The 24,006-nt window shown below is 44.5% G+C and overlaps 1 protein-coding gene across 5 annotated transcripts in view; it reads left to right on the plus strand.

The window, feature by feature from the left end:
* GKAP1 (G kinase anchoring protein 1) overlaps window positions 1–24,006 on the plus strand; it is an 814,129-nt gene that overhangs the window by 712,384 nt on the left and 77,739 nt on the right. For all 5 annotated transcript variants that reach the window (XM_069229880.1, XM_069229873.1, XM_069229909.1 and 2 more), the window contains exon 11: window positions 6,046–6,123. In XM_069229880.1, coding sequence (XP_069085981.1) covers window positions 6,046–6,123 — 78 coding nt within the window. The remainder of the gene's footprint in view (window positions 1–6,045; window positions 6,124–24,006) is intronic.

Consider the following 24,006-nt stretch of genomic DNA (forward strand, 5'->3'; position numbering starts at 1 on the left):
CCCCACCACACACCTTTTGCCTGATATTCATGCTTACTTGAATGAGAGTGTGCTGGGATCCTGCCAACCAGGCCCCAGCACCAGTGTCCTTTCCCTAAAACTGTACCATTGTTCTCACAATTGGCACACCCTGGCACACAGATAAGACCCTTGTAAAAGTTACTGGCGGTACCAAAGGCTGTGTGACCAGGGAGGGTCCCTAAGGGCTGCAGCAGTTATTGTGCCACCCCAAGGGACCCCTCACCAAAGACATGCACATTACCATTGTAGCTTGTGTGTGATGGTGGAGAGAAAAAGGTAAAGTCGAAATGGCATCCCTCTCAGGGTGCCATGCCAACCAACCACTTTCTGTAGCATAGGTAAGCCACCCCTCTAGCAGCCCTTACAGCCCTAAGGCAAGGTGCACTATATCACAGGTGAGGGCATAGCTGCATGAGCAATATGCCCCTGCAGTGTCTACGTCTACTCTTCGACATTGTAAGTGCAGTGTGGCCATATTAAGTACATGGGCTGGAAGTTTATGATGACGGACTCCACAGCTCCATGATTGCTTCACTGAAGGCTGGGAAGATTAGTATCAAACTTTTCAGCACAGTAAACCCACATTGATGCCAGTTTGGATTTATTGTACAATGCACCCAGAGGTCATCTTAGAGATGCCCCCTGTATTTTAACCAACCCGTTAGTGTAAGGCTGACCACTCTTGGTTCCCCCTCCTGCCCAACATGACAACGCCTGCAGCCTGAATCTGGAGGGCCCCCTGACGGCAAGAGAACCCGAAGAAGATTCCCAGCACCTAAAGGTACCCCTGCATCTTGGGGAATCCGACCACTGGCCCAGCAACATTCAGCAGACGGCCCTCCTCCTTGTCCAGCCTGTGGTTTCCTGGACCCAGCCTGCAGCATGTTTGTGACCCCTGGGATCCCCTTATTGAAAAGTATTGGGAGCCCGACGCTGTGTTTGCACCCGGCCGCCACTGTGCCACTGAGGTTGTGTGTTTGGTGCTCACCTGTGGTCCGCTTGTTGCTCACCTAAACCCACCCAGGTCTGCCTCCGATGTTGCGGGTACTTGCTTGCTAGCAGATCTGTTTTGGAGTGCCCCCAGACTCCTTAGGTCCCATTTTAAATCTGACACCAACTTTGATCTCTGCACCCAGCCAGCCCAGTGTTGCTGGTGGTGTATGTTTGGATCGTCTTGAACCTTGACCAGTGGGCATCCTAACTCCTGGAACTGTAAGTCAAGAACTTACCTCAAAACTGCGCTAACAATTTGCCATGCCCCCCAAGACTGTGTTGAAAATTTCAGTCAACTCCTTAAAGTGAAAAGTGTTACTTGCCTGTAAACCGTTTTCTTTGCCAAATCTACACAAAGTGCTATTGATACATATGTAATTACTTGCAAATGTACTTACCTGCATAAAGATCCTTTTGGTTCTAGAATTAAAGTAACAAAATAAATGTTTCCAATATATATACATTTGCTTGGAGTTAGTCATTGAGTGTGTGCCTCAAGTATTGACTGTGTGTGTACAACAAATGTTTTGCACTACCCTCTGACAAGCCTAACTGCTCGACCACACTACCACAAAAGAGAGCATTATTATTATCTGCTTTAGCCTCCGTTAAGCCTCTGGTGAACCCCTGGACTCTGTAAACACTACATCTCATTTTGGTATAGTATATACAGGGAGTGCAGAATTATTAGGCAAATGAGTATTTTGACCACATCATCCTCTTTATGCATGTTGTCTTACTCCAAGCTGTATAGGCTCGAAAGCCTACTACCAATTAAGCATATTAGGTGATGTGCATCTCTGTAATGAGAAGGGGTGTGGTCTAATGACATCAACACCCTATATCAGGTGTGCATAATTATTAGGCAACTTCCTTTCCTTTGGCAAAATGGGTCAAAAGAAGGACTTGACAGGCTCAGAAAAGTCAAAAATAGTGAGATATCTTGCAGAGGGATGCAGCACTCTTAAAATTGCAAAGCTTCTGAAGCGTGATCATCGAACAATCAAGCGTTTCATTCAAAATAGTCAACAGGGTCGCAAGAAGCGTGTGGAAAAACCAAGGCGCAAAATAACTGCCCATGAACTGAGAAAAGTCAAGCGTGCAGCTGCCACGATGCCACTTGCCACCAGTTTGGCCATATTTCAGAGCTGCAACATCACTGGAGTGCCCAAAAGCACAAGGTGTGCAATACTCAGAGACATGGCCAAGGTAATAAAGGCTGAAAGACGACCACCACTGAACAAGACACACAAGCTGAAACGTCAAGACTGGGCCAAGAAATATCTCAAGACTGATTTTTCTAAGGTTTTATGGACTGATGAAATGAGAGTGAGTCTTGATGGGCCAGATGGATGGGCCCGTGGCTGGATTGGTAAAGGGCAGAGAGCTCCAGTCCGACTCAGACGCCAGCAAGGTGGAGGTGGAGTACTGGTTTGGGCTGGTATCATCAAAGATGAGCTTGTGGGGCCTTTTCGGGTTGAGGATGGGGTCAAGCTCAACTCCCAGTCCTACTGCCAGTTCCTGGAAGACACCTTCTTCAAGCAGTGGTACAGGAAGAAGTCTGCATCCTTCAAGAAAAACATGATTTTCATGCAGGACAATGCTCCATCACACGCGTCCAAGTACTCCACAGCGTGGCTGGCAAGAAAGGGTATAAAAGAAGGAGATCTAATGACATGGCCTCCTTGTTCACCTGATCTGAACCCCATTGAGAACCTGTGGTCCATCATCAAATGTGAGATTTACAAGGAGGGAAAATAGTACACCTCTCTGAACAGTGTCTGGGAGGCTGTGGTTGCTGCTGCACGCAATGTTGATGGTGAACAGATCAAAACACTGACAGAATCCATGGATGGCAGGCTTTTGAGTGTCCTTGCAAAGAAAGGTGGCTATATTGGTCACTGATTTGTTTTTGTTTTGTTTTTGAATGTCAGAAATGTATATTTGTGAATGTTGAGATGTTATATTGGTTTCACTGGTAATAAAAAATAATTGAAATGGGTATATATTTGTTTTTTGTTAAGTTGCCTAATAATTATGCACAGTAATAGTCACCTGCACACACAGATATCCCCCTAACATAGCTAAAACTAAAAACAAACTAAAAACTACTTCCAAAAATATTCAGCTTTAATATTAATGAGTTTTTTGGGTTCATTGAGAACATGGTTGTTGTTCAATAATAAAATTAATCCTCAAAAATACAACTTGCCTAATAATTCTGCACTCCCTGTACAGAGTCCGCTTGCGTATGTTCCACTGTGTCTTTTTACCTTAATACGTTACTCATAGGTCATAACTGTTACTGGCTTTTTGCCATTCAAGTTCTTTAATTCAGGGAATCTTGATAGGGTAGGCACAGCAAATTTAACATAGGGCTGGAGTGATCATACTTTCTATGGCCCATGATCAGGCTGACCACTGTGTGGAAAATAGCTTTGAGTGGTTTCACGATGGAGTTCATGGCATGGATGGTGGACCAAAAGATGATAGAGCAGGGTATCATCAGCTATAAGTAGGCATTTAAAGTATTTTGCTGTTGTGCTGTTTAAAGGATAAGTTTGATTCTACATACAGAAGGAAATCAAAAATGTAGTTGTGAAGTGAATCTTACCACCTGTCAGAGTCTATTTGACTCTTTTCTTTTTTACAAATTCAAGCCTTAATGTTAAAAAATATTTTTAACAAGAATTTAACTTAAGCACATGTTCATGTTTGAATTTTATTGTTTTTAGGGACAGTCTGCCCAATGTTTAGAGCTACATAAGCTGCATAAGCCAAATTTCTGTCCTTTTTTTTTTTTTACCAACATTCTGAAGGTACCCATGGTTTGTGGATTCCCCTAGAGGAGGTAGAGAAAATAGGCAAAATGTAGCTACATTTGGATTTGTTTTAGTTAAAATGGGGAAAAAGTGCTCAGGATAAAAGTGTCTATTAAAAATAAATGGCATCAGCGAAGTTTGCTGTGCTAAAGTCACCATCTTCCCACCTTTCAGGAACAAGCGGAGCGAATAAAAAAACAAAACAATAGGGTTTGTAAGTTTTCCACGATCCCAAGGTGCCCAGAGCCAACAACTGAGCTACACTGGGCAATGGTTTTTCATTGTGTACCAAGTGTAGACCATATGATGAAATATGCAGAGTGAAAAATGTGTTTCAAGGAAATCTATGTATTTCTAAAATGAGCACCAGATATGGAGTTTAAGATTAGTGGCTATTTGTACATCTCTAAATTTGTGGTTACCCGTACTAGCATATGATTTATAGAGCATTTTTTCAAAACGCCATCTTCCTTACACACAAGCTTACCTTTGGAAGGCTAAAGTGCAGTGAAGTCCAATTGGTAAGAACAAATATCCCACTATTCTGTGCTCCCAAATGTCTCCTGATAAAAATGGTACCTCACTTGGGCGGATAGGCCGAGTGTCTGCGACAGGAAATGGCCCAAAACTCAAGTTGGATACATCCCATTTTTCCACTCAGAACTGACCAGTTTTCTGCAAAGCGGGTAGCTACGATTTGTACTCTAGCTTATCCAGCACCTAAGGAAACCTAGCAAACCTGTAAATTTTTTGAAAACTAGATACCTAGGAGAATCCGGGATAGGGTGACTTGCATGGCTCGCATGGAGTGGGGGCATGGCCCTGCCTGAGGTAGGCAAACCCCACCCCAGTATTATTATTTTTTTTTTTAAATGCTTCCATGGAGTCTAGTGGGCTTTGGATAATTACCCACATTTGCCTCCCTAGGGGGGCAGAAACACTGCTGGTCCATTTAAAAGGGGTGCTGGTATGCCCATGCCCATAGTGGGGCAGTCCCACCCCTATATATATATTTTTTTTAAAAGAAATGCTGTTCCCTGGTGTCTGATGGGCTTTAGGACCGGAGGGGGGGTGGGGGGGGGGCAGATCTAGGGTAAGTAACCCCATCAACCCCCCAGAGGGGCACAGAAAGAGTGTTGTATGTAAATATATTGGGGGAGCACAAACCCTTGCTTAAGGGGCTGCTGCCTCCTCCTTGGTGCCTAGTGGGTTGATCCCTGCTTGGGGATTGCTCTCAAGTGGCGATCCCCTAGCAGTGATCCACTGGGTAGAGATACCATTGGAAAGGGGAGATTTTCCCCTGTCCCATGAAACCTCCCCCAAGAGAATCAGTGCTTGGGAGGGCTTAGAGACGTCCCCGAACACTGATTCAGTGAAAGTTAAATGAACCCATTGGCTTGTTTTAGTTTCACTTTTCTTTTAATGATGTCAGCGCGCTGTGCACGCCAATCGTAATTACAGTTTAAAAAAAAAAAAAAACACTCAGACTGCTCAGGAAGAACTTTCCTAGTTGCCTGAGCTTAAAAAGTAAGAAAGTAATCCCTCTGGTGCAGCGCGTCAAAGGGGCCTTTATTTACAGAACCCCCATCCCCCCCAACTCTCAATCCACCCCCGTGTTGGCCAATGGCCGATGCACACACTGGGAAGGTAGTGAGCCAAAAGGGTTAAAGATGTGTGCTTCTGGTGGTGAATTGTTGAATAAGGATAGGATTGTCTCCTTGAACAATGGTGCAGCTCAGTGAGACTGTCAAGGGAGCTAATTGACATAATTTCAAAATAGTCCCACTGGACTTGTGAGGTGGGGGTTCAATGTTGTTTCGTAGATTAAATATTTATGAGGTCTGAAATGTCCTTCATGAATGCTGGTTTTGGTCAAAGCCCGTTTGAAATATGGCATGTGGTGGGATTAATTAATTTCTTTACACCTATATGATGTTTCCTAAGTCATCAGTGCCAGGGGGCTTTGTTCGACACATTCACGCAGGGCCAAAAACGTGACTGGGGCATACAACCCAAGGAAAAATATCTTCATGTCTGTACTTTCATGAGTGTATTGTCACTGGCAAAATAGTAAGGATTTTTAAAATATTTATTTAATGGATCACGGTTCTTGCTGTTTATGCGACCATCTAATTGACCATGCTGTAGAAACTGCCATGCTTTAAGTGATGCAATGCATAATTAGTTTTGTTTTTCTGTTCTCTCCAAGGTGACTGGTCTGCATGTAGCATTAGAACAAGAAAGATCAAAAGTGAAGGGTCTACAAGCAGACCTAATAAAGTATCAGGTAATTACAGTACTTTTTTTTTTACATTTGTTTAAATTTTGCATCGTATTACTACACTTTCAGAAACACTTTCACAAAGCATTATTGTGTGGATATTGTTGCAGGACAACAAGATAGAGTTGGTCAAACTTTTCTCAGAACTCTGTTTCAGACCTCTGCACCATCCACTGGCTAACCACCACTTAGGGGAGTACTTTTTTTTTTTTTTTTGCAGTTTATATAAATTATGTGTATCTACAACTACACATGCTATGAATGGGTTATATTATTACCCTGTAAGCATCTGTTTGTTGCATGTGGTGCTGTAGATTCAAATGTGCTCACACTCCTCCCCGGAGGCTAGTGTTTGGTACAGATATCTTCAACCTCCAGAATTACTTAGACTATTTGCATAGCCACTGTCCTGTTGTACTCACTATCCCATACCTACTCTCACCCACTTTGCGGAAAACAGTCTAACAATAAAGTCTGTACCCATGCGCGTTCACGACCAGATGAGGCGCCACAGATACCCTGTGACTCCAAAGACTCTTTAAAACAAAAACAAAAAAAGTTACAACAGTCTGAGTCCAGTAGTAGATGGCAAGAGTAGGCAGAGCATGTGAATCTACAGCAATGCATGTAGTGAATAGATGTTTACAAGGTAAGCAACATAATCTTTCATTACTGTTAAAGTCGGTCAATATACAAAAATAAATAGGTGTTCCAAAATTATAGCGCTGTGAATGTGGTTGCTGACAGCAGTGAACAGTAAGTGCACTGGTGCCTAAGACAATCTACATATGTGATTCAATGATCTTTCACTGTACAAAAGACAGACTCAATGCAGGAGTACAGGTTTGTGGACCAATGTTTACAACAAAGTCAACATATAATTGTGTTGATGTTTCAACCCCTTAAACAAATGATTTCCAGCGAGATCTTCATCAGGACAAAATTAGGTAGCAACCTCAAAAAATATAAGACGTTGGGTTGCCTGATGGAACAGATTATCCCAAAAAAATAATTGATACGGAAAATATTGGTTTACACATAGATTTCATATGTTCATGACTGGATATTACTGCTCTTGGAAAATGAACTTCAGCAAGGAATCCTCTTGCCACATATACAAGTCTGGAAAAATCATTTTGAATAAGGTAGCTAAGACTGTTCATTCAAGATAAATCTGCTGCCAGGCACGGATAAGGTTGAATGATTTTAAACAATCTTAAAAAAATAAAAAAAATCATGATCGATCAGAATCACCCGCATAAAACTATTTTACTCAAATATGAAAAAATCCGTTCATATCTGATCATAGTGTGGCATAAAAAATACAATTTCAAAGCATAATGCCACTTTCATGATTATAACCTCCTGACTGCATACTAAATGAAGAAATGACCATCAGTAATCAACATGCATTTTCAAATGTGTTCATCCATATGTAGAATACAATCAACAGTGTTTGCATAATTCAGATCCTCGGGCTCACTATTTCTTTCTGTGGAAGGACATATTCAAGATGCTCTTGCTAGCCCAGGTTCTATCTGCCATTAATCAAGGAGACTGAATGGTAGTGTTGGACCTTCACAACACCTACTTCCATATCTTTGTCCTGCACACCCACAGGCACTACCTGCACTTTGGGGTGGGTCACAAGCATTATCAGTTTGCATTGCTCCCTTTCAGCCTCACCAGTGCCCCTCAGGTTTTCACATAGGGGATGGAAGTGGTCACAGCATAACGTTTGGGGTACCAGTCTACCCCTCTAGCTCGACAACAGGCTGTTGAAGATAGGCACACTACACTCAGTTGTGAACCATCTTACATATTTGAGGTTCACAATCAATGTGTCAAAATCACACTTGCCTCCTTCGCAGAGGCTCACTTTTATCTGAGCCATCCTGGGTACAGTGCCCTGTCATTGTCAACAATCCAGGACATTGGGCTATGATCCCAGTGTTCCAGCCTCGGTCCCGAGTCTCAGTGAGGGTGGCTCGAAGAGTTCTTGGCTTATTGTCCTCCTGCTCGTTGACCATGGCAGATCACACGTGTGCTCTGCAGAGGGATCTGTAGTCTCAGTGGGCCCAGCTCCAGGGGACCCTGTTGGATTACATCCAGGTTTCACAGGAGGATGCACAAGATCAAGCTTGACCTCAGTTAGACCAGCAGCAGATGCCTCTTTCTACCCCACCCAGAGCTAACATTGGTGACATGTGTGTCATTTATGGGTTGCCAAGGGATCTGAGAGAGGTGAAGATCAGAGAAGCCTGGTCTCCAGTGGAAGGTCACTTTCGCATTATCCTGCTGGAGTTGCAGGCCATTCGCTTGGTTTTGAAAGCCTTCTTAATGTTCATCAAGGGGAGGCGAGTTCAAATTCTCAGACTACACCACTGCCATATGGTATTGCAACAACCAGGGCATGTGGGGTCGTGGGATCCTGGGCTCTCTGCCAGGAGACCCCATGCCTCAGGTCTAGTCCGTAGCGGAATTTCAATTGCACCCACATAATTTGCATTTATTTGCAATTCCTGAAATTACTGCACTTCACGTAAATATGTGCCATTTACAGTAAAATAATTTTTTTTTAAAACCACAAACAACAGAACGCAAGTGGCGGTTCTTTGAAGTGCTTTTTTTAAAGTATTTGCTTGCACAAAACTTGACACAAAAACACATTTTGCACTAAAAGGTAGGGTGAAATGACAGATTTGAATTGTGTATAATTACATTTATTTTTGTATACTTTTGCTGACATTTCATACAGTTAATTAATCGCAAATTACTTCAATTTTGCACATCCTTACTCTGGACTTTGATGAATCGTCCATGATAGTGCACCGCATGGCCGGATTGTGAAAAGCCAGGGCAAACAAAGTTAGCCGTGACACCTTATGGATCTCAAATGACAGCTACACCTGGAGGTGGCACAGGACGTCTTCCAACAGTGGAGACAACCGTGGCACAGTCTCTTTGCCATCGCAGCATCTGCAATTTTCTTCAATGGAGTTCCCAAGAAAGCTCTCCTTGAGACGTGTTCTGCCTAGAGTGGCGCACAGGACTCCTGTGTGCCTTCCCAACATTACCCGTCCTGCCCATAATGCTGAAGATTTTCTGGAATGATGGGGCCCAAGGCATCCTGTTGGCCCCGATTTGGGCCTGGAACTCAAGAGCATGTGTCCTCCGACCAGACTGCCACTTCGGGAGGATCTTCTGTCGCAGTTGCAGGGCAGCATCCTGCACCCAGGAGTGCACAATGTACACCTCCATATGTTGAGATTGAGCAGTGGCAGTTCGATCAACCTCCCGAAGTAGTAGATGTCATCCTAACAGCCAGGCAGCCTTCGAGAAAGACTGTTAACACCAGATGGTAGGACACGTTTATGGCTGTGTGTGCCACCTGTAACACGGACCCACAGCAGGCCAAGCTCTTGTTTGTGTTACTGTTTATTTTTTCTTGGCCCCAGCAAGGACTTGCAATGAGTGCTGTAAAGTGTTACTTGTTGGCCCTTTTGATATTTTTTTGCTTTTTCGATTTAACCATCCTTGTTTTATTAACCAATTGTCAATTGATTTCTTAAAGACTTGATCTATATGTTTTCTCCTAAACCCTCTGAGCCGTTGCACAGCTACCCCCTGTGTCTCCGGACCCTGAAGATGGTCTTTCTCATTGCGAGTACCTCATGATCCTGAAGCTTTGCCAGTCCAGCCACACACCACCACCTTGTTTCTGGGAAAATTTGGGCTTAGGACTAGAGTGTCCTTTCTACTGAAAGTTGGGATTGCCTTTCACATTTTACAGTCCATCACTCTTTCTATGTTCTTTGGTTCTTTGCCCCACCTCACCCCTTGAATTAGCAGGAGAGGCTCCATCGTTGACCCCAAAAAAGAGCTGACATTTTCTATTGCTTATTCAAAAGACCATCGGGTGGACGATCAGCTCTTTGTGGAGTTCTCCACTGCAAGGGGAGGCTAGGCATTACAGTAAGGGTCGTTGCCCAAGTGAACAGTCCTCTGCATTACGATCTAGGATGCGCTGGCCAAAAAGCAGCCTCAACATGGACTGAGGGTCCATTCCACCAGGGCCAATGCTGCTACTACTGCACTGGAATGCACAGTGCCTGTTCTGGATAGTTGTCAGGCTTAGTGTGGATATCAGTTCACAAATTCAAAAAGTATTATTAGTTTGACTGCTAGTTCAGATGGAAGGGCATTTTGGCCGATCGGTTCTGCAGGACTTTTTGGACTAAGTCATTCCACAGGCGCACCTCCGGGTAAAGTACTGCTTTCATATGTGTTCTATAGGTGAGGAATCTGTGGTTAGAATTATCCAGCAGAATAACAAGCTACTTAACCTTGATAATGCTCTTTATGGTAGATACTCTATCTTGCCTTGTGTAGACCTCTAGCGCTGTTTAACATCAATGCTAAGCTGTACACGAAGATTCTCACAACACAACCAAACAGGATTCACTAAAGGGTGAAAAAAAACCAATAGTATTCACTGTGTTGTCCACCTGGTTTAAAAAAGAGAAACATACCAGCTGCTATATCTCTAGACACCATGAAAGCCTTCAACTAGGTGGACTGGCAATTTCTGATAAAGACGTGTCTTAAATTTAGGATCTGATAATTGAGGGATACCATTCTCTCACTTAGTCTTCATAACTGTCTGCTTATCATGAACCTTCTGCCTTAGCAGAGGTACTCACCCACCAGTGGAGTCCCTGTCGCCTCTCTTGATTTTCCTGAGCATCAGGTTCTTGGCTGCCCAAACTAGTGTGGATGGTGACATAGAATGCATCCTGTTCTGCCAGTGAATACACAAAATCAATTTATTTGCAGATGACCACCTCTTATACCTAGATGGCCAAAAGATAGTCTAAATTGTCTCATTACAAGAAAGTTGCAGGCTTCAGAATAAGGCTCTCAGTCTGAAGTACTAAAATTGACGGTGCCTCCTAGTGAAGTCTGCCCGCTCTCACTCCAAATGCCTTAGGTGGACAACACACTCTTGCAAATATTGGGGTGTGCATGCTACCCTGGATCCTGCTGACTTATACAAAGAGAATTACTGCACCCTTTGAAATCTATACAAAGTGACCATCGCAGATGGACTCTTGTTCCTCTAAAGCTTAGTAGAATGTATACACTCAAAATGAATGTGCTTCCTGTAGCTCTGTATCCAAGTTGCCTACTGTAAACATCTGTAAAGTTCTTGTGAAACTCTGGAAACTGAGAATGAAATTCATTTGGCACGGCCAACAAGCCCACTTAGCAGATGTAATCGTGTGGCAATCTAAAAAATTTGGAGTCTTGGTACTGCTGACCTATTTCAGAGCAGTGCAGCTAAAGGTCCTTTCAGGTTGTGTTGTTAGGGAGACTGACAAGTTATACCTGAAAATAGATTTAGCAGTCAAAAGAATAAGTATAAAAGATTGGTGTGGAAACCTAAATAAGATAGGCCCTTGGAGTTTACATAAGCATCCCCCCTTATGAATACTGCTCTTATACTGTGGAATGCAGTCACAATTCATACGCAGTTTTCATCATTCTCCTTGTCATACACCCTGAACCTCAATAACCTAACCTAACCTTCACAGCAGCAATGACACCAGTCCAGTATGATAAGTAGAGGTAGGGTGAATGTCTGATGATATCCAATATGTTTTGTGGTATTGAAGTCATGTCTTGAAAGACAAGAGCAAATTTCATTTAGATAAAACTGAATGTGCATAACTGTTGCACTGGGTGATGGATTCAATGATCAGGAAAGCCTCCACTAGAGAACTTAAGCTAAAAATGTGTGAACATGGCTTGGATTGCGAAAAGGGAATCTGATGGATACTTATAACTGCAGATTCCTCAGCTTGTGAATATTTCCCAGGTGTCAGACTGTATCCGGAAGCCTTTAACTGTACTCCTGTTTGTATCACTAGGTGGTGTTGTGCTGCTCCCAGCCAACGTCATTCCCCTCCAGAAGTGCAAGTAAGCACCACCTGTGTGCCTTGACATCAATTTCTTTTTTTTCTGTACCCTCAGGAGCGAATACTGAACTTTTCCTTGGTCTTCCAAACCAAATTTTCATCTTTTACCAATGTACAAACAATAGTGTCACCCTCTAAGACAACAGTGTTGGAACAATGTATGGTCTGTTGCAATCAGATGTCTGTGATGGACCCTCACAAAGTTTTTCTTTGGTACCTGGAGTTGAAACACGGCTCCTTCCCTGCTCCCAGATGAATCAGAAGGCCATTCAGGACTACAAGGCCAAGCTTTACGTTGCCAAACATAAGAAGACTCCATCACATGACTGGTTTGTGTCGAAAGGAAGGTCATGTTCCAGTTCCTGAAGTTGTTTGTGTGGCAGATCGTCATCATGGTGAAAGTTTTCAGGTAAGTCCAAGAAAAGCATAAGATGTTGAAGCAGGGATTACCCCCTTGCCGCCACTCTCATACTCCAGAAAAGGTTCAAGGATGTCAATATGACTTCCAGTCTTGCTTCTGACCTCCATTGGAGCAGATGCCAAGTCAAATCTGGCACATCTAGACTGCCTGATTGAGTCCGAGATATCAAAGCAAGTAGAGGCTTTCAGAGAGGCAGTGTCACACATTTTTGGCATTTTACAAGCTCCCCTTACCCTTGTTCCCCAAGCATCAGTAGGGGGCCTCCAGTTGAACTTCCATGGGGGGCCGCAGTCTGTGCCACTTGGACATGTATCTGGTTTAGAACTGGCTCTAGGGCGGTCTTGAGTTCCAGCACCAGTTTGTTTGCATCAGTGCTGAATGATTTACAGCCCATTGTGCTATTTGAGTCTGAGCAGTCTGCCACTGTAGGAGGCTGGCTCTGTATGTAGTGTGCAAAGCTAGGCACACTGTGCAGCCGGTCCAGGCAACCACACTTTGGTTTACAGAGGTAAAAACTAGACCACCTATTGCTCTCATTTTCATGGTAACCTGGTTGAGCAGTTTGGCTAATCTTGGAGAAGTGTAAAGCATTTGGTGTACTTACAATATCCATAAATAAATGAGACCACACACTCAAAAGAATAACTTGACACCAATTTACAAAAAATACTAAAGATTTTTATTAAAAGTTTAAGACCAATGTCATCAAAATTGCGTAAGTGCTTTTTAAGTTATTAAACTTTCAATATAAAGTATTTTTGTGCATAACTACGCACAATAGGAATCAATGGAGAGAATAATTTGAAAATACATATAAAATCAGGCAATGTGATTACCAGTGTCTCCTTTTGCAGGTATATTGAGGTTGTCTGTGGGCACTATGGAACAGCTGGAGAAGTTCAGACGGCTCCTGGTTTCGGCGGGAGCGGCTGCAGAAAGTCGTTCGAGCTCGTGCCAGACCGCTGCGAGGGACCACTTGGAAAACCACTGCACAGGAGGACTTCCAAGGTAAGTCCAGTGGGTCCCCATGGAGTGTTGAGTTCACAAGGGGTGGTGGACCCTGCCGGCACAGTTGGTTCTTTGGTGCAGGGCACAGGGCAGCCAGATGCAGAGTGACTCGGTGAGCCAGGTGCTGTGTGCAATGATTCCCTTGGAAGCAGGAGGGTTGGTCTCTTTTGAGGGTCGCTTGCAAGTCAGCAGGGGCACTCTGGTGGGTGGACCTGGTGGTTTCTGAAGTCCCTCGACTGGGGTTGCCTCCTGGTCCTTTTACAGTCCAGAATATTATGTCTTTGGTGTTTGATGTGAGGTGACCAGTACCCAGGACTATTGCACGGTCTGGCCATTGGAGGGCCAGTGCCTCCAAACTTTGCAGGATTTGTCCTCACGGTCTGTCAGATGGAGTTTGGTCCGGCTGTCGTGTCCAGTTCCTTGGTCAGCATCCAGTCAGTGAAGTGGCCTTCACTGTCTCTTTGGTTCCTTGTTACTCTGGAGGGAGCTATTTGGTGATTTTTAAAGAGTTGAGATCCTCTGAGGGTTTGTGGAGTCCACCCAACGTCCAAGCAACCCATCAGCGGGGATTGTTGAGTCCTCAGTGCAGCTGACAGGATTTGCCGCCTTTTCTTTGTGTAGCAGGGCTTCAGTTCTCCAGCATTCTTTGTTGCTGGTCTTCTTTTGTTCTTGGATTGTGATTTCTTGGTCTGTGGATACCCACAGATGTACACTGGGTAAGTGACATTTTCATTAGTGGGCATTTAGGGGAGTACCTAGTAGTGACCAATGGGTCATCTACCTTAGGGTTGCTACGCCCACTAAGTGACCACATCCTATGAGTAGAGGTCACTTCCCTACACCTGATTGGCTGTTTCACTTCTATGCAACATGGAGCAAAATTAAATGGAGAGATTAACTCACATGCAATACCTTAGGGGTGCTGCAAGCTCCTACTATCCTTTGTGTGATTTCGTGTTGTTGCTACCTCCAGAAGAAGAGTTTGCAACAGGGGCGGCCATCTGCTGCTAGCAGCAGGTCTGGGGGTCAAGTTTCAAGGGTGGTAAGCTCTTTGAAGCTCACTAGCAGGGCAGTTCACATTTCTGAGGTAGGGGCGTTTGCACGTCCACCCAGGAAGGGCTTTTTCTGGGACCCAGAGAGCAGGATTTCTCACTCCAGGGTTCCAGAATCTTGTCTGGTGATGGCAGAGCAGGTGTGACCAGCCAGCAACCATGCCGGGGTAGTTAGCTTTTGCAGGGGGCACCTCTAAGGTGACCCCTGGGTTCATTTTGTAATATATCCATTACTGGTACCAGTTTGGATTTGTCATTCTGAGTTGTTTGATACCAAACAAGCCAGGGTTCAGAGTAGCCATCATGTAGCTGTGAAACTCTTACTGATCAGTGTCAAGCAAATGTATTGAAATGGCTGCTCTATTGACTTACTATGTCCCAGGTGTGGCAAGGACACTAGGGGCATATTGCTCATGCATCAGTGCCCACACATACAGTATAGTGCACTCTGCTTTAGGAACGGAAGGCCTGCCAAAGGGGTGACTTAACTATTGTCCAAGCAGTGTGTAGTGGACAGGGCACAAAGGCTGTTTACCCTGTTGAGTTTGTGTTTTAGGATGGCATCAGAGCACTCAGCCTGCACTGGCAGTGCTGGGTGCTTCTGGATGCATGGTCTTAGAGGGTGGCTCAATCTGTGCTTCTGCCCTTTGGGGCCTACCCTTAGTACCTCACGCCCTGGTTGCCTAAGTACCATTCACTAGGTACTTATAGTGGCAGCTAAAGGTGTTGCCAATTGTGCCAGTGCATCACAACATTTACAGGGAAAGTGATCTGGCCCAGGGAACCTGGTTAGCAGGGGTCCTGCACACTAACAACTTTGAAACTTCATCAAATACCAGGCATAAATTTAGGGCTAACCGTGACGAGTCCTTTTCTCACAGCCACGACCTAAAACTATGTCCAGCTTCGACCCAGGCAATCCATCTAGTTCTGACACTTTACCCTTCCCACACAGGAGGGTCTAGACTTTACACAGTCTTTTCAGCGTTGACTTAGAAAATAATAATTATGATTAAAGGAATGATTACATCCCACAGTGTGATGAGGCACACTTGCATGAAGAATGCCAAGGTGCAATGGGCTGGATACTTCTTCAGATACTGGTCTCGTGTCAACTCATGTCCCTTCTACACAGGAAAGCACCTCTCTGTAGCCATTTTGCAACAGGTGCAGGAGTCTTAGCTCTACAGCTCCCCACCATGGATCCAAAAAGTTATGTTTTTAATTAGGTTCGTCAGCTAGATCAGATCCCTACAGAGAGGTTATTGCTATTTAACAAAGCCCTCACAGGTACCCTCTTGGGTACTTGGGTGAACCCATGTTTGGGTCCACCTGTTAATTGGCAGATCACTTGTTGCTATCATCCTGCACCTGGTGACCCGGCCTTTCTTACTCTAATCCAGAGTTTGGTGGTACAGGTGGTCACCAGTAATGTCATTCTCTGGCCTCTCCTACCACCCATTTGATTGCAGCTCAGAACAGATAGATATTTGGCAAAAATATTTTTTGCTTTACGAGACATGCTCTGAGATCAGTCATTGGCAGTTGTTTGCTAGGCCACCACTTCTATGCCCACAGTGTCCTGTCACAGTGGCACCAGTTATAGTAGCAGTTCTGCACAACGTTCTGGTGTCCCTTACTCAGGCTATTTAGGATGGTTACGACGCAGCAAACTCATCAGAAGTTATGACTTGGCTATGCCCAACTACTTAGGTCAAGCAATTGGCACCAGTGTGGCACTTTGGTGTCATGACTGGATGAGGTTTAAGGGCTTCTCCAGGAATGTCCCTGATGGGTATGCCTTTTGACGACTCTCGCCCCTTTTGCTAAAACTTGGGTTTGGCACTGGAACGGGTTAAGGAGAGTAGGACCACAGCACATTCCTTGGGCCTTTCTGCTCCCGTCAGACAATTCCAACAATTTTGCCATCTCTGTGGCTATAGTCATGTCTTTCAGTTTCGCCAATGCCAGAGCCCCCTACTAACCCAGTAGGCCTATGTGGCTGAAACCATGATTCTCAAACACATCGACCAAGATAGCACTGACACCATGCAGCTCAGTCCCCTACCCCTCCTACATCAGTAGCCACATGACCACTGTTGTGTCCTTGCCAACACATAGCCACCGTATTGGAGGCAAGATCTGATATTTCCCCGGGGGTGGCAAGCCATCAATTCAGACAAGAAAGTCCTCCAAATGGTGCTTTGGGGCTCACCAGTTCCCTTTGGGTGCTCATGAAAATGATGGCAATGGTCGCAGCACAACTTCGTTTTCCTCTGCCTCGATGACTGGCTGGTGAAGGTGGGCTCGTCCCAGGCAGTCAGCCATCTGTAAATGACAGCAAACCATCTAACATTGTTGGGGTCATTATCAACATGCCAAAGTCTCATCTGACTGCTTTGCATATGCACCAGTTCTGGATACTTTGAGGTTTTGCAACTTTCCCCCAGAGTGGAGAGTCCAGGGCATTCTGACAATGATCCTGATCTGTCAGCCTCTGTCCTGGATATCAGAATGAGGCGGCATGGATTGTTGGCCTCCTGCATACTGTGGGCCAAACATACCAGATGGCACATTGGGGTTCTGCAGTGGTAATTCAAATCCCATTCGGCACAGCATCCAGGGAATCTGTTGGATTTGTCCAGATTTCTGAGGAGACTGCAAAAGACATGCAGTGGTGGCCTGCTAGACTATGATTGGGTCAGTGGAATACCCAACTACTTACCCCTCACTGAGCTGATGGTGATCACAGATGACTCACTACTGTGTTGGGGAGGCCATTTGAGTGAGGTGGAGATCAGAAGCCTCTGGTCTCCGGTGGAGATTAGGCTCCACAGTAGTCTGTTGGAGTTGAGGGTAGTTTGCTTGACGCTGAAGGCTTTCCTGCCTAGCATCAGAGAAAGGCTGGTGCAGGTGTTCACAGACCTCGGCCATCTGGTTCTGCAACAAGCAGGCCGGGGTTGGCCCTGTGTCTGAAGGCACTGCACCTCTGGAAGTGGCTGGAAAACAATACGTTTGTTTGGTGTAAATCACCTAATGGGATCTCTAACCACCAGGATGAACAAAGTCAGCTGCAGATGCTTAGCGGATCATCAAGGGCAGTTGCACCAGGAGGTGGCACAGGCATCTTTCATTAATGAGAACTGCAGCTCAATGTTTTCGTCTCTGGATGTTCTCAGCAATGTCAGCACTTTTGTGCGTTGGAATTTCCAAGACAACTCTCTCTTGAAGGTGCATTCTGTCTAGAGTAGAGCTCAAGACTGTATTCCTTATTGCCACTGCCTGTCCAGAGTATTGAAGGAGATCAGGAACATTGGCCTAATGTCATCCTAGTGGCATCAGATTGGCTTTGAAGAGTTGTTAGTGGAACCCCTGGGTGTGAGCATCTGTCCTCTGATCAAGCTGCTACTTCTGGAGGATTTTCTGATGTAGGGCAGGGCACTGTACCCATGCCTGCACAATTTGCATCTCCATGCTTGTAGATTGGTCAGCGGCAGTTGACATCCTTTGATCTTTCCCCTGAGGTCATTGATTTTATATTGGCAACAAGGAGCCTTTCTGGAAAATCAGTGTTAGTTCTCACTTTTTTGATGTGCACCCCTTTTTAAGCCTCTGCACAGCAATCCATTAAGATTTCTGACACTGAAGACTGTCTTTCATTTCATCCAAGAAGAAGCATAAGATGATGAAGTGGGGTGCTTTCTTTTCCTACCACTCTTGGACTCCAGAAAGGGTGAGAGGGTGTCAACGTGCACCCTGGTCTCACTCCTGATTTCCATTGGAATGAATTTCAAGTCTGGTTCGGGCACATCCCTAATTCCCAGGTCCATCTGTGACATTGCAGCTAGTGGAGATCTTTACACAGGCCATGCTGTGAATTTGCAGCACTTTACTGGTTCCCACTTGTGTGGTTTCAGACCCCAAGAATCCACAGGGTCCTCTGGGTTGACTGCTGCCGACTGGTCCGCCCTTGTTGCTGTCTGAGCCCCTTAAACCCAGATCTGGTTCAGCACAAACTACGTTGCTGACTTTGATTCCTGCGCCATCTGCTCCATCAGTTCCTTTCACATCAATGTCATCTACACTGGAGGATGATGTGCAGCCCACCATACTATCAGACTCCTAGCAGGATCTACCTCTACTGAGATTGCCTCTATTCTGATAAACTACACTGACCATGTGGAAGAACCCAAACTTTACACAATCTTTTTGCCTCTGACTCAGACAATAACAATTCAGATAAAGGGCGCAAGTATGTTCCTCAAAATGATGAGAAAAACAGGTATGAAGACCTAGATGCCAGTGGCCTGGATACTTCACCAGACACTGGCCTTGTGTCTCCCTCTATTCCTGTCACAAGCGAAAGTACTTCCTTTACAGTTGCAATGTGGAAGGCAGTAGAAGGTCTGGATTTACAGTTACCTGCTATGTCAGTGAAGCCTAATTGTGTTAGCTGGGGTATTTCAACCAGATCTGGCCCTTATGGAGTCCATTTAATGAGGCCTTTACCAATACTCTTGGGGACACGGCCCAACCTTTCTTCCCCAATATACAGCGTCAGAGAGCTTATTGGTACAGGCATCTAGAAGCAAAATAAGTTCATTTACTTTTCCTTCCACTCTGCCTTAGTGTTAGCCTAAAAGAATAGGGGCATTTTGATAATGGATTTTCTCATGGACAAGCCTTGCTCCTCAGTCGGTGAACGCCAGCTGCCTTCGCGAGGAGGGAACCTGGAATTAATGTTAAGGAGAAAGGAGTCAATGTGGATAATGAGACTACCAGCTGTTGAATGTGGATTGAATTCAGACTATGAACTCCAATATTTTTTTAGGAGATGGTTAATTCACTTGTGTTAATACTAGTAATAATGAGTGTTGTAAACCATGCACACACAAGGTTTGTACACTAATTGGTATCCAGAATGATAATTAGATGCTACAATAAGTTTAATATAGTGACTGCTAGATTTAGAATATGTTAAGGGTTTTCAGTAATAATGGATTTGCTGCTTGGGCAGTAGTGCAGATCGATTTATAGTGAGTTTTGGTGGTGGGTTTTTCTAGTTATAAATGAAAGTATGATATAATATTTCACAATTATTTTAATATTTTATTATACTTTAATTAAATATGGCAATATTTGGGATTATTTTGGCTAAACCCTTTAATAATTAATACACAAGCTCGATTGTTGTATACAGCGAGAATTAGGTAGTCTTTTCTTTGTCTACGATTGGTGAATACAAAATGGAGAAGGACTCTCTCATACCTGCGTTGATATGAAGCTCAGAAACTATAGCGAGAGTGTACTTGTCCTCTTTCTACATCTACTGATGTAGAAGAGGTCTTATTTAAACACCAGGAAGTCGCGTAGCTGGTTGGATTGAGTTTACGCATACTCGCGTCAAAGAAACTCTGGGATATTGTCGCGCTTACAGCTGTAAAACACGTCTCTATCGATATTAAGCGCATTCGCACACATGAGGTAAGCAGGATATCTCTTGATGCACAAGTTATATTGAGTGCTTTTCTAAGATTTCAGGGCTGAGACAGCTGTACCCTATTTTCTATTTTTCAGTGTTACACTGTTAGGTGTGTACCCAAACCTAACTAGGATTACTAAAACTGTCAATTTATGAGGATTACGCTATACCTTTATGAGAAATGAATATAGAGGGAGAGATAAACTTGGATTGCTTTCATAACAGGTATAATTCCAATTCCAGTATCTACTGAGGGCAGTAGGAATATTTAGAACACTGAAGTAACTTTCACAGATGGCACTTGGTTTAGGGATTTCACTTGTGTGTGCATGGTTTATTACACATGGGTAAGGTATACGATATTGAAAAACAAAGTTTTTCTCTTTTCTTTGGAGAAGAGTGTTTTAGTTTCTTGGGTGTTGAGGATAATGGCTTATTAGTCACCTATACAACTTCCACCTTGCACCATTATTCAGGTCAAATAATCCATTTATATATTGTAATTAAGGAATTAGATGAAGTGTAATAGAATACTTTTATATATATATTGTTGACAGCCTTTAAAGTCCTGAAGAAGTCAAGGGGAGATTTAACCCTGTAGAAACACATGTTGAATTGTCTTGGCTGGAGCATAAAAGAAGAAGCAATAAAGAAGATTAATTAGTAACATATTGTTGGACTATATATTGAATTTTGTATATATGTAATTACCGGTGCTCTTGGTTTTCGCTGCCAGCTGCCTCCTAGGCCGCTACTCGTGTCCATTAGGATATAGAGGCACAAGTTTTCAACCAGTTCCGCACTACCTTAAGGCGTCAGTTTCCTGGGCTATTCAAGTGTATTCCAATGCTGCGAAATTTGTAATACACTCAGTCAGACTGACAAGGTTGAGAGATGGGTACTAATGGCTCTTTGACATCACACCTGGATGAGGATCAATGGGGTTCTCCAGGGATGTCCAGATTTTCTTAATGGTCATGCAGTTAGACGGCTCATGCTTTTTGGTGAAAAAACAGACTCACTCAGGTACGGTATAAGGTGTGCCGAGTCAACACACTTTCCTTGTGTCTTTCCTTTCCCAGAAGACAGTTCCACAAGCAGTTGTGCCATCACCATGGATACGGTTGGGGTGTTAAGTTTTACTGGTGCCAGATCACTCCATCAGTCCAGCAGGCCTTTCAGCTCTTTTGTGGCTTAGGCCACGGGTCTCAGAGAAATCTCTCAGGACAGCATGAACATCGTGAAGCTCAGTCCTGCACCCCTTCAGCAGCAGCAAAGAAAGTGCTTTAGTGTGTCCTTGCCAGCACCCATGATCTAGTATTCAAGGTGTGGCTGGCCATCACTTCTGAAAAGTGGGTCCAACCAATTTTTCAGTGGAGCTATGCCCACCCATTTCTTTCTACCCCCGCTGCACCTCACACCCCCTTAAGGGCAGGTGACAGAAGGCTACCTGTCTGTCTGCAGCAGTCAATGTGCCCAAAGGGGTCCTTTGAGTGGCGTCTGGCCTCCGAGGCAGAAACTGGATGTTGCCTTTGTTGCTTCCTTGTGGCGAAGGAGGACTGAAGCCTTAGTCCCATTTTGGATCTTTGAACTCTCAATACCTTCTTGCGAAAGAACATTTTCAGGATTCTCATGCTAGATCAGGTTCTGTTTGCCCTAGACCCCAGAGATTGTATGGTTGCATTGGGCATGCAGGACGCTTATTTCCATATCCCTGTCCTGCAGGCCCACAAGCATTACCTGTGGTTCATGGTGGGTCAGGAATAGTTTTGATTTGCAGTGCTCTCCTTTAGCCTCCCCAGTGGCCTGTGGTTGTTCACGAAAGTGATGATATGGTTGCAGCACACCTTTAGGGATCAGGGGTACTGGTGTTCCCCTACGTCGACCATTGGCTGTTGAAGACAGGCTCACCCCAGGCAGTTGTTAACCACCTCCAGACAACAAACTCATAACATCGTTGGTGTTCACTATCAATGTGCCAAAGTCACTCCTGGCTCCTTTGCAGACACTCCTGTTCAACTTAGATATTCTGGTACAGGTTTGTGCCTTTTCCCAGAAACACATAATCCAGGGCATTCAGCAGTGATCCTGATGTTTCGGATCAGTTGTGGATCTCAGGGCAGATGACTCTGAAGCTCCTGGGGTTGTTTGCATCCTGCTGGCCAAACATACTAAGTAGTATTTGTGGGCAGTGCAATAGGACCTCAAATCCTAGTGGGCACAGCATAAGGGGAGTCTGTCAGATTGTATCCGGATTTCAGGGAATAGTGCAAAAGAACTGCAGTTGTGGTTCCTGAATGACGATTGGGTAAGTAACAGACCCTTTTCCCTAATCCATTCAGAGCTAACAGTCGTCATGAATACATCACTACTGGGTTTGAGAGGCCTTTGGGACAGGTGGAGATCAGAGACCTCTGATCCCCACGAAACTGAAGTCCACATCAGTTTATTGGAATTGAAGAGTTGCTTAGCTTTGTAGACGACCTACCAACATCAAAGTAAGTGGTGCAGGTGCCCATGGACAGCGTCACCGCCATGTGGTACTGCAACAAGCAGGTCAAGGTGGAGTCTTGAGCCCTGTGTCAGGATGCTGTGCTCCTCAGGAAGTGGCTGGCCTGTCAAGGAACTTACCTGGTGGTAAATTACCTGTGGGATATCTAAAAACCAGGACAGACTCGGCCACAGACGCTTAGTGGATCACTAATAACAATTGCTGAGAGGTGGCAAAGGGCATCTTCAATCAATGGGGAGAATTGTGGCTTGATCTTTTGTCCCCTGCCAAGAAGGAACAATGCCAGCACTTTTGCATATTGGAGTTTCCAAAGTAGCTCAGACTCTGAGTTGCCTTTAGTCTTCAGAGGAGCTTGGAACTCCAGTATGGCTTCCAGCCACAAATGTCTCATGCCCATAGTTCTAAAGAAGATCGAAAACAATTGGTCCCCAGGAATCCTAGAGGCACCAGATTTGGCAAGGAGAGTGTGCTATCTGGTATTCCCGGGCCTGGGCCTCTGTCCTCCGATCAAGCTTCTGCTTCAGGTGGATTTTTTGTCGCAGCAGTAGGGCGGAGTCCTACACTTGCACCCCTTTGTTTGGAGATTGAGCAGCGGGTGATCTTTCTACCGTCTCCATGAGGTTGTTGATGTCACCTTAGCAGCAAGACGTTCTTCCACAAAATAAGTGCACACCAGTTCCTGCAACAAATTTGTGGATCGGTTCAGGACCCAACAAATTGATCCATTACAATCAAAGTTATCTGTAGTTTTGTTAGTCGTCCGTCTCTGCCCTAGCAAGGACTTGCTTTGGCCACTGTTAAGGGATATTTATTGGCTCTTCTGAACTTTTGTGCAGTTGCCGAATCAGCCTTCTTTATTAAAATATCCTGTTGTGATGAGATTTTCTGAACGTTTGCAACAGCTATTTTCACCAAAACTCTTTGTATTGCTGCAGAGAGACTTAAACTTTCTCCTCATTTTTTGATGTGTGATTCGAGCTGCTTCACAGTGGTCCATTAAAACTTGTGAAATTGAAGATGGTCCTTCTCATCACTATAACTTTGGCTAAGTATGCGCGCAAGCTGCAGACTCTTGCTGTCAACCCACTTTAGACAATGTTATTTCCCGATAGATTGATGTTGAGAACCCGTACTGCCATTCTTCTGAAAGTGGTCACTCCATTTCATGTTGGACAGGCTATCACCTTCCCTGCGTTCTTCACTACACCTTATACCTCTAAGGGTAAAGAGAAATTCCATTGTTTGGACCCTAACAGGGCAGTAAGCTCATATTGATCTCTGCAAAGAACATCAAGGGAGCAATCAGATCCTTGTTGGTTTTTCCAGAGCAAGGAAGCGCAAACATGGACCATGTCTCAATGGAATATTCCCTCCATGAAGATCTGCTACTGACTGGCTAAACAGCTGTCTCCTGTAAGTATATGGACACATTTCAC

Source organism: Pleurodeles waltl, chromosome 1_1, assembly GCF_031143425.1.
Source record: "Pleurodeles waltl isolate 20211129_DDA chromosome 1_1, aPleWal1.hap1.20221129, whole genome shotgun sequence".
In the NCBI taxonomy this organism is placed as follows: domain Eukaryota; kingdom Metazoa; phylum Chordata; class Amphibia; order Caudata; family Salamandridae; genus Pleurodeles; species Pleurodeles waltl.